Source organism: Nilaparvata lugens, unplaced genomic scaffold (genome assembly GCF_014356525.2).
Source record: "Nilaparvata lugens isolate BPH unplaced genomic scaffold, ASM1435652v1 scaffold6661, whole genome shotgun sequence".
Lineage (NCBI taxonomy): Eukaryota > Metazoa > Arthropoda > Insecta > Hemiptera > Delphacidae > Nilaparvata > Nilaparvata lugens.
Window position 1 is genome coordinate 1 of NW_024092412.1, and position 16,059 is coordinate 16,059.

Below are 16,059 nucleotides of genomic sequence, written 5' to 3' on the forward strand. Positions count from 1 at the left end.
ATAATACCATTATAGGCTAACAAGTCAAGGTAATTATTTACATAGGGAGTATATGTTTTCTACACAGTCAGTATATGAGGTACCTACCGTCAATTTATCATGTCATGTTTTAACCGATGATTACTATAATGTCTGGCATTCAAACAATATTATAATGGAATTTCACCAGTTAACATCTCCTCAACCGAATAAAAAGCCTGACCGGTATCAACTTGAATACACTCTCTAGTAAAGTGCTCATGTAGATCGCTTATTAGATCTAATATTTCAAGATATCTTTGAAAAGTAAGAGCCTGCAGCATTAATAAACAGTGAAGAGTCAAATTGCTGTATATTTTTGAAAAATGGCTTGCAGGGATCCATTCTACCCATATTAAATTGCCACATCATAACACTGTGTTATTAAAAATATGCTTAATTTCTGCATGTACATAACTGAGTAAGTCACCATAACAATCATATATTTACAATTTTATATACAATAAAGTAGCATAGATATGATGTTGAATTAATACTTTTATTTTGAACACAGCAATCATGAGTTCAACTTGTCTTGATTCGAAAAGTTCTGTAGCACTGTAAAAGCACTATTCGAGTCTTTTAATTTCCTCCTAAACAAAGGTTTGCTCTCTATTTCAGTTGTGATAGGCTATTCATTTATTCATTTACGGTACAAATGAAAATTTGTCACTGAAATGAATACAAAATAGTAGGCTATTCGGATAGTTACCTAAAATGCTAGTGCAGTGCAGACGAAGATCTCGCAAGTTTCTTGAGGTATGATTTCAAAACCGACCGAGTAAATTTTTCAGTGTCTTGTCCAATAATTTGTTCCATTTCATCAATTTTCAGAGCCTGTAAAAGAACATGGATAAATTAGATGAAAAAAAAAGTAATTCGCAGATGAATGAATGGAATCACAGTTCACCAGACGCATCATATGAAATAGAAATGAGATAATGAATAATGCACAATAGAAATTCATAGATCATCACAATGCATACTTGAAAAAATCATGCTTCTTCTCCTACAGAAAAGGATCGTTAGAATTATAACAATGAAAACTACCTGGCATATTGCAAAACTTGTTTATTGAGACTGAATACTAACACTCCCTTGTCTTTGAATCAGCTCTGATGTTTGAAAGAAGACCGGATTATTTCCAACGGAACCAACATATACATGGATACAACACAAGACGACATAATGACACCCATATACTGACAGTGAGAACTGGACTGGCGCAAGAGGGGCCCAGATTAACAACCAGATGCAGCAGGATCTACAAACATCTCCCAGAAGAAGAAATAAAAAATATCAAAAGCATAGGCACCTTCAAGGGCCTCCAGAAGAGACACTTACAACAAAAGCCTTACTATAGCCTGCACGAATTCTATGATGACGGTGTGTTCTGCAGGGACGACCACGGCGCTGTCGCGCTACTAGTGGGATATCTACAAGTATCAGTAAGTATCAAGCATCACGCCTCACTACTGGACTGATTAACTTGACAATTTGCATATAGATTATTAATTATTCACCGTGGATGGTTTGTTATTTCTTTTAATATAAAAGAATATTAGCCTATAGTGTTATTCTCCAAGATTAAGGTAGGTCAAGTTTTAAGTCTGTTAATTTTTAATAAGCCCATTGCGGTGCACGGGTTATCTGCTAGTATTGAATTGAATTGGTGGTGGAATACTGCCCTGAATTGAGCCACTGACAAACTTGATGGCCAGAAAAGAGTATTGTAGCAACTATTAAGTTGTAAGTAACTAAGTAAGTATAGGCCTACTTGAGTAAAAGTATACTAATGTTGTGACTCACCTGTCTGGTTGACTTGCTTTTCTGTGAGCATCAAGATTCAAGATCCAAAAACATCTAAATGCGTCTTCTTCTGTGTCTTACAATCCATACCAAGCAACTGCAAAAACAGACCCCATTATTATTATTGTGTACAATCTTACTGTAGAGTGGTCAAAAAAAAAAAACAAATATTACCTACAGCGGTAACCCGTGCTTTGCTAGGGACTAACTGAAAACTTCACAAACACGACCTACTGAGATACATCCAATACCTTCTGTTTCATTCATTGTATTCAATACAACATAATTACAGAACAACTATTCAAATGGCAAATAAAACAGTGACCACTTTCAATAAAAATTTAAATCATAAATTCATTCAAATTATAATATGCATTATCACAAAGCACTGAACGGTGGAGACGTCTCCTGGGGATGATGCGTCATTGAAAAATATCCTATCCCCTACGTGTACAAGCCGATTCTTTCCATTATTACATTATAGATTTATCATTAGGTTTACCGGTACTTACCAAGTTGTCGTTCTAACAACCAAACTGTTATTATTTGCTAGGTTGGGATAAAAACTAGAAAACATGAGCGTTAATGATAAATGGTTTAAATTAAATACATAACCAACTTTCTTGACTAGTTTATGAATCAAAATTCGGAGAAGGAAAAGTTTCGGCCTGTGCCTTTAGCTCCTTTCCAATCATTTAAATGAATAAGTTTTATGTATCATCAAATAGCTAAATAAAATAAACTTATTGACTTTTGAAAGTGTTTACCACCGTACGTTGGTTTATGCAAATTGGTTTTATCTCACCAAACTGTTATTTATGAAGTAAAAATTGGGCTTGAAAGTGGAATTCTAACCTCATTCTTTAAAAAGAAAAACATAGTAGCCTCAAATTTTAGGCCTGTTGTTTTCTCCGAATCTAATTATTGTATAACATTATGATTAGCAATTGACATAGATAAAATGAAACAAAGAATGATAAACTTGTCAACGACAGCCTTGGCTATGATAGGTACCATACAAAACCATAATTATTGTAAACTAACAATAACCTATTGCAAATGTTCATGTTTGTTTTATTAGTGAATAAACCTTAACAGCTAAGTTTTATATTAAAATACAGTATCAATAATACTTGCTAGCTTACTACATTAAACCAATAAATTTGGTACTCCCCTACTGAAGAGAAGAATTTTTTAAATATTCAGTTTCAACCAAAACCATTTTTTAGTTTTGAAGATACAATATATCAAGTGTAAATATTTTTATAATGTATATTTGATACTCTTTTTCATATATAATGGTGTTTAAATGCCTACCTAACTATCTACTGAACTTTCGACTACCGTAGATACTAGTCTAACCTACAAATTCCTGTATCTGTTTACCAAATTAACCGTTTTCATTCTATAATTATTTCCACATATAATTTTAATTAAAATGATCGGAAGATAAGATAAAACTGTCCTATTCCTCTTTTAAATTTAGATTCAGACTAAAAATTCCAAAATTGGTTATTGTGGTTAATATTTTCATAACCTCAATTCATTTTGAGTTGAGTACAATTTTCAGTCAAAAAAAAAATAACCAAAAAATCTGTAAGCCAATTGAAACCAATATTAAAAACTATCTAAATATTATTAAACACTGATATAATAGAGAATTATTTAAATAATATTTATTTATGGATTTGATCCTCTGTAGAGATGTTAATTCAGTATCAAATCAAAGATGGACGCCATTCTGTATCTCTGTATCACCCTGACGTCATTCTGTATCACTTGAACAAAAAATTTAACATTGGAGAGATAGGAAAATCAAAAACAATACCAGGGTATCAGAAGGACATAGGAGGTAAAAATGCAACGCGTGCTTGCAACGTAACTGACCTCGATGGAGACGGATTTTGGTAACCAGCTGTACCACCAGCTGTACACACCGCAAAATAATAATGAAAAAATAATTAAGTATTTATAATTGATACGTTCAAATGAAATATTTAAATTATTTCTCTGATGTATCAAATTATCCTGTTTATTGGAAGCACTATTAACGCAATTCATAGTTGAAAAAATAATGATCATCAAACAGCTGATTAGCTTCAACAGCAGGTAGCCAGCCGTACCACTACACAACGCAAAAAAATAATAGAAAATAATTAAGTATATCTATCATCAAATTAGAATTATGATATTCAAATAATTATTTTAAAAGTTTCAAATATATTTTCTAGTTGATTTATACCATTATTCATTGAAAAGTTGGGAATATATATAAGTACTTTTGATTGAAACATTTGGAAAAAATATCGACATTCAATGGTTCTCAAATGATTTTTTATAGATAAGGAATTTTATAACTATAGATTAATGTCTTTATTACGTTTGAAAGAATTATTCATAAAAAGATTCACTCTTCATTCTATATTATTCAAAAGGTTTTGAAACATCATTATCATGTTGGCTCACCGGCAAATTCAAACTAGGTTATCAACCGGCAAATTCAAAAGCTGTATGCTATCTATGAACAGAACTAAAGTAAACTTTATGCTATACCTACTAACTACGGTATATAATGATTATATTGAAAATCGAATAAAATAGCTCTTTACTCTTGACTTTAGTTAGTAATTAGAACTTGTTACTCAACAGTCAATTTGATATTATACAAAAAAGGTCCTCATGCGTACAAAGCTACTATGAAGCTAACAAAAGTTAGAGATATAAAAACTAGGGAAAATTCTACTAGAGATGCGGTCCTGCTTTTTTTGAAGCATTAAATCTCTCAGTTTGAATTTATTAATTGCAGTGACAAAATTTTCAACTACGGTATATGATGATGAGAAAAATGTTATATTCTACAACAACGTTTGCTACAAAATAAGGCTCTGATGAACCGTTCAATAGTTATGGTTAAATTACTGGAACATCATCCCATTATCTCACATAGCCCATAGGCCATCATGAAAATGAAACAGATCAGATTCTTAAAGGAAATCTATCAGGAAAGCGAGTTGTACAGCCCACAACAGCAACTTCTTCTGAAATACTTATAGAAAAAAATCTATAGAGTCCTCAGTCACCGCTATAGTAGCATAACAGCTAATACAGAAAAATCTAATAATTTAATCAGTTATTAAACAAATTTCGTGCAACTAGATCTTATTTTGAGCAGAATTTACAGCTATTATATTTTTGATTATTGTAAATTTTCTTGTATAATTTACTACTGATCTTCAGTTTACTTGGACTGAGATTTTGAAATCAGGTTAACTCTTTATTCTTTGCTCTTTGAAAAAAAAATCTTTTATACTAAAAACTATAATAAATCTGATCAAGAAAGTAAGCATTTTTATTGATTTCTTTCTCATTCCATAGTTAATAATCCCTCTTGGTAACTTAGTGAAAAATTACTTTAGAGTTGTTTGTACGTCAGCTAGTTTAATCTGTTATTTTTGACTAAGTTCTTATTTTAGACTATATAATTGTCAAGTATTCTATCAAGTAAACTTGTCAATTGTTCAATGAATCTTTTCTTATCTTCTGCCATTTACACAAACAGACCCATACTTGTGGGTCAAGTGGAAGAGGGGGGCTCTTATTGCCTCAACTTCGCCCACATCATTTGTAATGTTATAAAATGAAAATAAAAGACATTTATCTATCACTTGTTGAGTCAACCTCTTTCCATAGTTCGAATATCAACCGAATCTGGCACATTCGCATTTTTCATAAAATCCATGGTTTATCTAATTTTTTTTGTGAAAAATCAAAATCGCTCTAACTTCGTGACCTTATGCTCTTTGATGAGAGGAACATGAATCTGGAATCCGATTTGCAAAATTCCTCACCGTTTGAAAATTTGCAAATTTTACGTTTGAAGCTGCATAACTCACCCTGTATAGTAGCTGGGGGTGCCAAATTTGGCTCAGACATTTCTCAGATAAAGCTTCATCTATGGTGCAAATTTCAGCCAAACCTGAGATACTTTTTTCTTTACTGTTTTAAAACGCACAATGAAACATAAACAATCTATACCATAGGGTTATCTTCTTATGATATATTTTTTCTATGATAATAATCACCATACTAATTACTTGAATAATTCTAACGATTTAAAAGCCGTTTTCACAGTACCAGTTTGAACCAAATGTCGGCTTAATATGAATTAAATCCATGTTAAGTTTAATTGATATTAAAACACACCAGCTGATCCAATTCGGTTTAAGCTTTCACCGAGAAAACTGCACTTGGTGGGCAAGTAAATAATCGAAATAATATCATTGGAATCTTTCAAATTGAGAAATTTATTAAATAGTTGGATATCAATCATATTTCATAACACAAATTAAGGTACTTATCAGGTAACCGTTTATATTTTCAAAAGGCATAGTCTCTCTGTAACAGTAGACTATATTAATTCAAAACAATCAACTTGGAATTGAAACAATGTTGAAATTATTGGCCCGCTCGCCGAAGCGGCTCAGTTTGCCCCAACTGAAACAGATAATATAAAAGACACTGCGGTCAACTACTGAAACAAATCCGAATCAATGTATTTGCCTTTTGAACAAAACAATATAAACATTTTAATAAAAGAAGCATATAACCTGGATTTCAAATCAATTACAAAAAAGTGCAGAAATAAAAAATACATAACAATTTACATACATGAGGTCCACGTTATAATGGCAGTATTATTAATTAACATTGGTATTGCCAACCGTGTCTATCATTCGACAAAGCAGATCCTTCTCTATCCTTCTCTAGCTCCTCAACGTCGCCAGATCGTGTTTTAACAATATAGAATAATATAATTGATGAACAAAATATTTAATCTCAATTATTTCTTTGGAAAACATCAACTTTCTATCAAAATTTGGAAGAGAAATGGTACAGGCTCTGCCTAGTTCTTCCTCCATCGTCATAATTTTATTATGATTATAGTGTTTAGAAAAATAAATGAATAATCAAATTTTATCACCTATTGTTTAATCATTGGAATGTGTATTTCCTTGACGAATAAAACATAATTGATTATTTTAAACAAGAATGAACAGTTGTTAATATGACATGAGATAGGCCTATAGCAGTAACAGCAGCTATCCTCTGGCAACGCTGTTTTCTTTGTTTTCTAGTGCAATTATAACGTGGACCTCACTAGCAGCAACCCAAACGGAGCAACCAACCAATCCTGACCTGCCGACTTATAGACTAGCCTACAATGTCGCTCGGGTAGAATCGTAGAGCCGTCGCTTAGGAAACACCTCGTAAAATGCCTATTGAAATAAGTCTTCGGAAGACGTAGCTGTTCTATCTCCTCAAGTTAAATTGGATGGGCACGTTAAACTGTCGGTCACGGCTGAAGTATGACAGTCGTGAGGCCCATTGACGGCTAAAATGATATATTTATTTATTACTCATCATTTCCGGGAATATTCCCGTTTGATACGTAAATTGTCAGATATAATAATATATAGGTACATAAGAATATACAATAACATATATGATGGAATCATAAAGTAAAATCAATAACATTTCAAGTCACAGTTATAGAACTATTCATAATAATAGAATAAATTTCACCTCAAAATCTATCAACAATAAACTCTGCCACTGAGTAGTAGACTCTCTCAGTTAACATTGACTTGATAGTTTTTTTGAACAGCGGCAATGAATCAATTTTACGGATGGCCTCGGGTAACTTATTATACAATTTTATTCCTGAATAAGAAGGGTTTCTTTCGTAAGAGGCATGTCTGTGAATAGGGTATAATAACAAGCTCTGATTACGCGTAGAATAGTTATGTCTGTCTGTGCAAAAATTAAATTTATGGACATTACTCTTTATGAATATTAACAAATGAAATATGTAGATGGCAGGCAGAGTGAGGATCTTCGATTCCCGAAAAATAGATTTGCATGTATCTCTAGCTCTTAAACCAAAAACCACCCTAATGATCTTTTTTTGAATTAAAAATATTTTATAGCTGTCAGTCGAGTTTCCCCAGAAAATATTTCCGTAGCATAGGTGGGAATAGACATAGGCATAGTATACGGTGATGAGTGTATTTCTATCAACTGAATGAGATAGCTTGAGAATAACATAATATGCACGGTTCAACTTCGTCGTGAGATTTTTTATATGTTCTTTCCAATTTAGTCCCTCATCTATTGTAACTCCTAGGAATTTTAAAGATTTAGCTGTTTTTAGTCCATTATCATAAAGAGGGAGAAAACTTCTCAAGTTGGTTCTTCTGTAACTAAATTCCATCTGATAAGTTTTACTGTAGTTGAGAGAGAGGCCATTTGTTTTGAGCCAATCAGTTATGTTTTCCAGGTCTTTTTTTATGTTACCAGCTAGAGTTTTGTGATTTTTGTCTGATATTAATGCGGTCGTATCATCAGCAAACATTATAAGTCTTGATTGGGAAACTGACTCAGGGAAATCGTTTACATAGATGATGAATAATAGAGGCCCAAGTATTGATCCTTGAGGCACTCCATTCGTTATTTTTGAAAAGGAAGATGACCTAAGTGATTCTTTATCTTTCACACATTGTTGTCTATTATTCAAGTAAGAGCTAAACCAATTGAAGGCTGTCCCAACTACACCATAACAGCGAAGCTTTTCCAACAAAATAGTATGATTCACACATTCGAATGCCTTTGATAAATCGCAGAAGATGCCGGCAACAAACTGCGATCCATCAACAGCCAATGAGAGACTTGATATGAATTCATAAATGGCCCCAGTTGTATTCCTGCCCTTACGAAAACCGTACTGATCCGTGTGAAGTAAGTTGTTCATGTCACAAAATTTAATTAATCTGGAAGCAGCTGCCATTTCATAAATTTTAGAAAATGCTGATAAAATAGCAATTGGTTTGTAATTACTGAATTCGCTTTCATCGCCCGTTTTAAATATTGGTATCACGGTTGAATATTTTAGAAAGTCCGGAAACACTCCACTTCTAAATGAAGAATTAATCAGAGACACCATTGGCTTTGCTAATGATAACACACAAATTCTGAGCAGGAATGGAGGAAATTCATCCCAGCCAGGTGTTTTAGATAATTTATTTTTTTAACTAATTCAATTATCTCTTTTTCTGTAACTGGTTCTAAAGATATGAGCAAGTTATTTGATTTTGGATATTTTCTACAATAGTTTAGAGTTTTGTGTATGTCCGGAATAAGATTCAGTGTGCTACAAACGTTGATGAAATGTTCATTGAAAGAATTCAAAATATCTTCTATATTTTTATTGGGAAATACCTCTGTTAGCTCTCTATCATCTTGTTTGATATTTGTTCCCTCCCGAACAATCTTCCAGGCCATTTTAGTTTTGTTAGATGCATTCTTTATTCTGTTGCTATTATATTTTATTTTTGCAGCTCTGATACACTTGTTAAGGACTCTCTTATAATTTTTGAAGTATTGCAAAAATTCAAAATTGTTATAATTTTTAGTCTGGTTATGCAATTCTCTGGCCCTTGCACATGATATACGAATCCCTGGTGTGACCCATCCTTTAATTTCTTGTGCGCTACTTTTTTTTGTTGTACATCTTTTAGGAAAAGATTCCTCAAAGTGTGATAGTACTATTCGAATGAACAACTTGTATAGAGTATTAGAATTAGACGTTATATTGAGCATATTATATAGGTCTGTCCAGTCTTCTTGGTCCAAGAAAAGCTTGAATTTGGAGATGTTCTGTTTAGAAAATATTCTTATAAGTTTTGTAAATTTTTTTGAATTTTTTGAGTTTAATTGAAATGATTTAAAAGACGTCAATGTATTATAAGGAAACTGAACTAACTGTGCTGTGTGATCGGACAAACAAGTTTCAATTATTGAATTTTTACACATTTGTTTGTTTATTGCTGAGTCTGATGCAATATTATCTATGCATATATTCAGGCGAGGAGAAACTTCCGTCAGCAACTCCCCACCAATAAAAGCCATACGAATATTATTATTATGCCATGCCAGATTCAAATGGACAGATTGGCTAACATTAGGAAATATGTCGGCTACGTTTTTCAAAAACGTATTACAAGCTACGCTACGGCGGTGTGAGATGGCTTTCACATAGATAGATATCTATAGACTGGCTATATATTATTATATTCATCCATGAGTACGGTATATACAGCTGGATGGGAATTAATGACAAATTGCATTTATTCAAATGCTAATTAATGAATAGTTATTACTAAACGAAAATCCAAATTAAATGCTGTAAATCACCCCGAATACTTGTGCTACTGCACATATTGACAACAGGGTTAACAGCTGGATGGAAATTCGATGAGAGCTACTATCTAGAAATTATTTGCCAGCCCGGAATCGAACCCTAATTGCTAGTCAGCGTCAGGTATGCTCACGCTTACACCAAACTGACAATCTCTGGATAGCAGCGCTCATTTTATTCGAAGCCATAGCGGCCAGCCAGTCTACAGATGAAAATTCATGAGAAATTGCATTTATTCAAATGCTAATTAATGAATAGTTATTACTAAACGAAAATCCAAATTAAATGCTGTAAATCACCCCGAAGATTGACAACAGGGTTTACAGCTAGATGGGAATTCGATCACAACACCTACACACATAATACCTGAAGAGTCCAAGTCAATAAGTTGGAGAATGATAGTAAGGTATAGCCTGTATGGTTTCAGCTGTTGTAGCTACATATTGGCCCAACGTCGGCCAGCGTCGGCCAGCCCAGCGTAGGCCAACCAAGGCCAGCACTGGCAAACCACCCATCCACACTCTCGCGGTCGTCGTCATTAGTACGCACTTGGGCGATAGTGTGGATGCGACATTATAATTCAATAAAACCACAGATAATTATTGTTAATTTGCTACTTACCAGAGCTGATGCCCTGAAACCGACAGCAAGTAGCCGAATATGGTTAGCAACACCTGGTCGGGCAGTTGGTACTGGAGCGGCCGAGGTTGCCCAACTCATCCAGCATCCACATCCAGTGGTAGTGCGCATGCTCCTTGCATGTAGATCCACCACCACTAGATGTGGATGCCGCCGAGTGATCGTGGTGCGGCGGCGACGACTGCAAATCAAATCAAATCTTCATTTTTCCCAAAACATAATTACAATAACAATGATTATAAAAAACTAAAATACAATATAAAATGAAAATGAAATTCCATCAAATAGGATAAATAATATAGATATATTAAACCAAGTCCCTGCAAGGTTTGAAAAAACCTGAGCACAGATGCTGAGTGTTCAATGACTAACAATAATGCAAGAAAATCATAAAGGGATAACATGCAACTTATTTATGTTAACTAACATGCATTGAAAATATCGGGAAGAGAAACAGGGGGTGAAGAAGAAGTAGAACCAGGATTTCACTATTTTGAGCCCGGATTCTGCTGCTTTCTTAGTATCCTCCCAATTGGCTCCCTTGAATAACAATCAAGTGTCATCGGCAAAAGCGATTGACACTCCATTTTTTAATTCTAACTTGGGAAGATCATTCATGTAGATTAGGAAGAGAATCGGAGACAGGACTGTTCCCTGTGCAAGACTATAATCAAGGCTGGTTTTATTATCAATTTTGAGGATTTGGTATCTATTGTTTAAATAGTTTTTAAATAATTAAAAATACAATCCGGCCTCAAGCAGCTGCTATGGCTGCGTTGTGCTCGTTGTTGGTTCGAATACCGCCAATGGCATGGTTTTTTTAGCATCTTATCACCAATGGCTGAAAAGAAACAATCAAGTGTGGTAAAAATTATAATAGTGAATGAATGAATGATTTGCATCGCGACTGGAATTCCCAAGTTTTAGACATTCCTTCACACACTTTTGTCATACGAACACATACAAACGGTGGTAGTATATTCCAGCCCATATAATAATATTATAGTATACAGTATTAAATATACGAATGGCTTTTTATTAGTGTGGAGTTCCTGACGGAAGTTCTACTGTCGACTACTGTCAATTATTACTGTTTTGGACGGGTGAGATTGTAAGAACGGCACAGTATGAGAGACTACCAGCGTCACATAGACGCCCTCTACTATGGCACTTCTAATTATGCTATCTATATCTATGGTACCACTCACCGAGCGGTGAGGTCTAAAGAACGGACGTATTTAATAATAATTATAACCTTTATTTCTGCATAACTGAGTATGTCACCAATATTTACAATTGTCATATACAATAAAGTAGCATACATATAACGTTGTATTAATACATTTATTTCTGAACACAGCAATCATGAGTTCAACTTGTCTTGATTCGAAAAGTTCTGTAGCACTGTAAAAGCACTATTCGAGTCTTTTAATTTCCTCCTAAACAAAGTTTGCTCTCTATTTCAGTTGTGATAGGCTATTCATTTATTCATTTACGGTACAAATGAATATTTGTCACTGAAATGAATACAAAATAGTAGACTAGTTGGATAATTACCTGAAATGCTAGTGCAGTGCAGACGAAGATCTCGCAAGTTTCTTGAGGTATGATTTCAAAACCGACCGAGTAGAATTTTTCTAGTGTCTTGTCCAAATATTTGTTCCATTTCATCAATTTTCAGAGCCTGTAACAGAACATAGATAATTGGATGACAATATAATAAATTCACAGATGAATGAATGGAATCACAGTTCACGAATTATCAGACACATCATATGAAAATGGAAATAAGATAATGAATAATGTATAATAGAAATTAATTCATAGATCATCACAATGCATACTTGAAATAATCATGTTTAGTACAGGTTAGAGTTTCTATACTCTTATTAGCTGGGCTCAACCTTTGATGCAGACGGAGAACAGGCCAACGAAATAGCACATCTAGTAAATTAATTGATGAATTGGAGGAAAATGACTGCAATACTTTGTGATGGAAGGAATGAAAAACTTAAAGGCAAAATCTATAAAACAGTCATGTCGTGCGGCCCGCGTTCACATACGGAGCGGAGGCCTGGGCAGTTAAGAAAGCCCATGAACACAGACTGGAGGTCACTGAAATGAAGATGCTGAGGTGGAGTTGCGGCCTAACTGGAAGGGATGGAATCCCAAATGAAATATAATTAATTATTTTTAACAAGAATGAACAGTTGATATCAGATCAGATATAGGCTTAACGGTATCAGCTATCCTCTATAGAAGGTACAGAATCGGCCCTACTGTTCTCCTATCTTTCTCCACTAGAAAAATAGAAGAACAACGTTGCCAATTCTCTGTCTTTTGAAGAGGATAGCTGATACCAGTACATCTGATATTTATGTATAATTATTGGCAATATTGTTCTTCTATTTTTCTCCACTACCTTTAGGAACTAACTATAGATATTGACCAAAGTTGGTGGTAAAATTGACCAAGCCATCCTCTTCAGAAGGCAGTGGCAAGGCAGATAATTGGCAACGTTGTTCTCCTACTTTCCTCCACTGCCATTATAACGTGGACCTCACTATAACGTCTCTGTTTTCAAAATTATCAAGGGACTTTATGCCTCCTATTGTGGTCTCAATCCTTAAGTAAGTATACTTAATTATAACTGAGAATAAGTAACTTAAGTTGTGTGTCCCACCTGTCTGGTTGACTTCCTTTTCTGTGAGCATCAAGATTCAACATTCATGATTCAAGATCCAAATGCGTCCCCTTCTGTGTCTTCACAATCCACATTGAGTCACTGCAAAAACAGACACATATAATTAAAGTTTACAATCTTACTGTAGAGCACTCATATTTGAAGAGCAAATAATTGTCCATTAGCAGGTGTAACCCGTGAACCCTGGCAACTGAAAACTTTACAAAATCTACCTACTGAGATCTTGAACGATTTAAAAAAGGCCTATAACCATCCTCAGTAGATAAAGAATCTATAAGCAACATTTCAAGTTAATCAGTTGAGTAGTTGAGACGTGATGATGCGTCGTTTGTGTATTTCCTATCCCCAACATGTATAAGCCGATTCCTTCCTTTATTATATTATAGATTTATCATTAGAAGTAGGCTATTTATCAAGTTGATGTTTCAACAAACTAAACTGTTATTATTTGCTAGGTTGGGATAAAACTAGGAAAACATGAGCATTAATGAATAAATGGTTTAAATTATAATACATAACCAACTTTCTGGACTTTCCAAATAAGAGAGGCTATTAGGAGTTTATTTCGAGGGGCCGAACGACGTCACTTATCAACTCCTAAAATCTAGCTACTGCATCCAAGGCTATCTTATCGTTGCCGGCCCCAACCTTCAACCCTCAGGGTGAGCCGGGTATAAAGACTCAAAGACAGCACTCTATATCCAGTGCAGTCGAGTCTCTAGTTCACCTAGTGCTATCCCACTACAAAATGATTCATGTCATCGATTCGACATCATCTGCTGCCAACGTGGACAGCACAAACAAGTGAGGCGAATACAGATATCACCGACCACTAGAAACCTGGTGGTGACTTGTAGCAGTCAGTAGAACGCGCTGACACGCGGTAATAAACCGGTGGAGCCGCCAAGGCAGTAATAAGGGTCCTTATGCCGCAGCCACATGTTGGCCCAAATGATGACCACCGCCAGTGTGTCGATGGGTAGTTTGCCAGCGCTGGCCTTCATTGGCCATCGCTCCAATTTTTCTCGAGCGGAGGCCAGCCCCCCACCGTAGGCCAATGAAGGCCAAACCACCCATCCACACTAGTCAACCAATGCCTGTTTTGTCGTTTGTTTTGCTGATTTTTTCTGTGTAAATGAATATCTAATAAATTATCGAATAAAATATTTGTGATATAATGAATAATTTTGATTTATCAAGTGATTGGAAAAACTCTTATAAGGAGTTAACTCCTGAGGACTAGGCATAACATAGTGATGTTTGCAATTCACTCACCATAGATATTGTTATGCTCGATCAAGCCGCGGCCTTCGCCCAAGATGAAGACGCCACCCTGATGGCCGTTGTAGATCTCGTTGCGGTGGGGTTGCTGTGGGAATGGATGCGGTTGTCGATGAACTGGCCGAGCCCGTACAAGCCACCCGTCTGTCCGTGGTGGATCTCGCAGTGCACCACTGTCACTGTCGGGTTGGCGCCCGAACCCCGCTATCCCATTGTTGTGGATGTCGTTCGCCTCCACAAACCCTGCAAACAACAATTACCACATTAACCACACGTCACGTTTATCTATATACTATATATGCAGGACATATATGCAAAAACATCAGGCTTTAGAGACCCTAGATCCCTAGATGGAGGAAGCTCCCTAAAATAAAAGCCTGACCAGTATCAACTTGAATACACTCTCTAGTAAAGTGCTCATGTAGATCGCTTATTAGATCTAATATATTCAAGATATCTTTGAAAAGTAAGAGCCTGCAGCATAATAAACAGTGAAGAGTCAAATTGCTGTATATTTTTAAAAAATGGCTTGCAGGGATCCATTCTACCCAGATATTAAATTGCCACATCATAACACTGTGTTATTAAAAATATGCTTAATTTCTGCATGTACATAACTGAGTAAGTCACCATAACAATCATATATTTACAATAAAGTAGCATAGATATGATGTTGAATTAATACTTTTATTTCTGAACACAGCAATCATGAGTTCAACTTGTCTTGATTCGAAAAGTTCTGTAGCACTGTAAAAGCACTATTCGAGTCTTTTAATTTCCTCCTAAACAAAGGTTTGCTCTCTATTTCAGTTGTGATAGCTATTCATTTATTCATTTACGGTACAATGAAAATTTGTCACTGAAATGAATACAAAATAGTAGGCTATTCGGATAGTTACCTGAAATGCTAGTGCAGTGCAGACGAGATCTCGCAAGTTTCTTGAGGTATGATTTCAAAACCGACCGAGTAGAATTTTTCTAGTGTCTTGTCCAAATAATTTGTTCCATTTCATCAATTTTCAGAGCCTGTAAAAGAACATAGATAAATTAGATGAAAAATAAGAAACTCACAGTTGAATGAATGGAATCACAGTTCACCAGACCCATCATATGAAAATAGAAATGAGATAATGAATAATGCATGATAGAAATTCATAGATCATCACAATGCATACTTGAAAAAATCATGCTTCTTCACCTACAGAAAAGGATCGTTAGAATTATAAACAATGAGAACTACCTGGCACATTGCAAAACTTTGTTTATTGAGACTGGAATACTAACACTCCCTTGTCTTTGAATCAGCTCTGATGGTTGAAAGAAGACCGGATTAAGGAGCTCCGTATATTCTTGA

General features: G+C 34.8%; 1 protein-coding gene across 3 annotated transcripts; it reads right to left on the reverse strand.

The window, feature by feature from the left end:
* Positions 1-831: 831 nt before the first annotated feature.
* LOC120356402 lies at positions 832-14,838 on the reverse strand. Of its 3 annotated transcripts, none has more exons than XM_039445340.1 (5): positions 14,700-14,838; positions 13,404-13,505; positions 10,703-10,901; positions 1,828-1,924; positions 832-855 (listed from the first exon to the last, which is right to left on the reverse strand). In XM_039445340.1, the coding sequence occupies exons 2-4, from the start codon at positions 13,445-13,447 to the stop codon at positions 1,865-1,867; spliced, it is 303 nt and encodes a 100-aa protein (XP_039301274.1). In that variant the 5' UTR covers positions 13,448-13,505; positions 14,700-14,838; the 3' UTR covers positions 832-855; positions 1,828-1,864. The 3 variants fall into 3 exon arrangements, with proteins under 3 accessions (XP_039301274.1, XP_039301273.1, XP_039301275.1); XM_039445339.1 differs by having other exon boundaries at positions 10,703-10,919; XM_039445341.1 differs by lacking the exons at positions 832-855; positions 1,828-1,924 and adding an exon at positions 6,114-6,321 and having other exon boundaries at positions 10,703-10,919.
* Between the last annotated feature and the right edge of the window lie 1,221 nt (positions 14,839-16,059).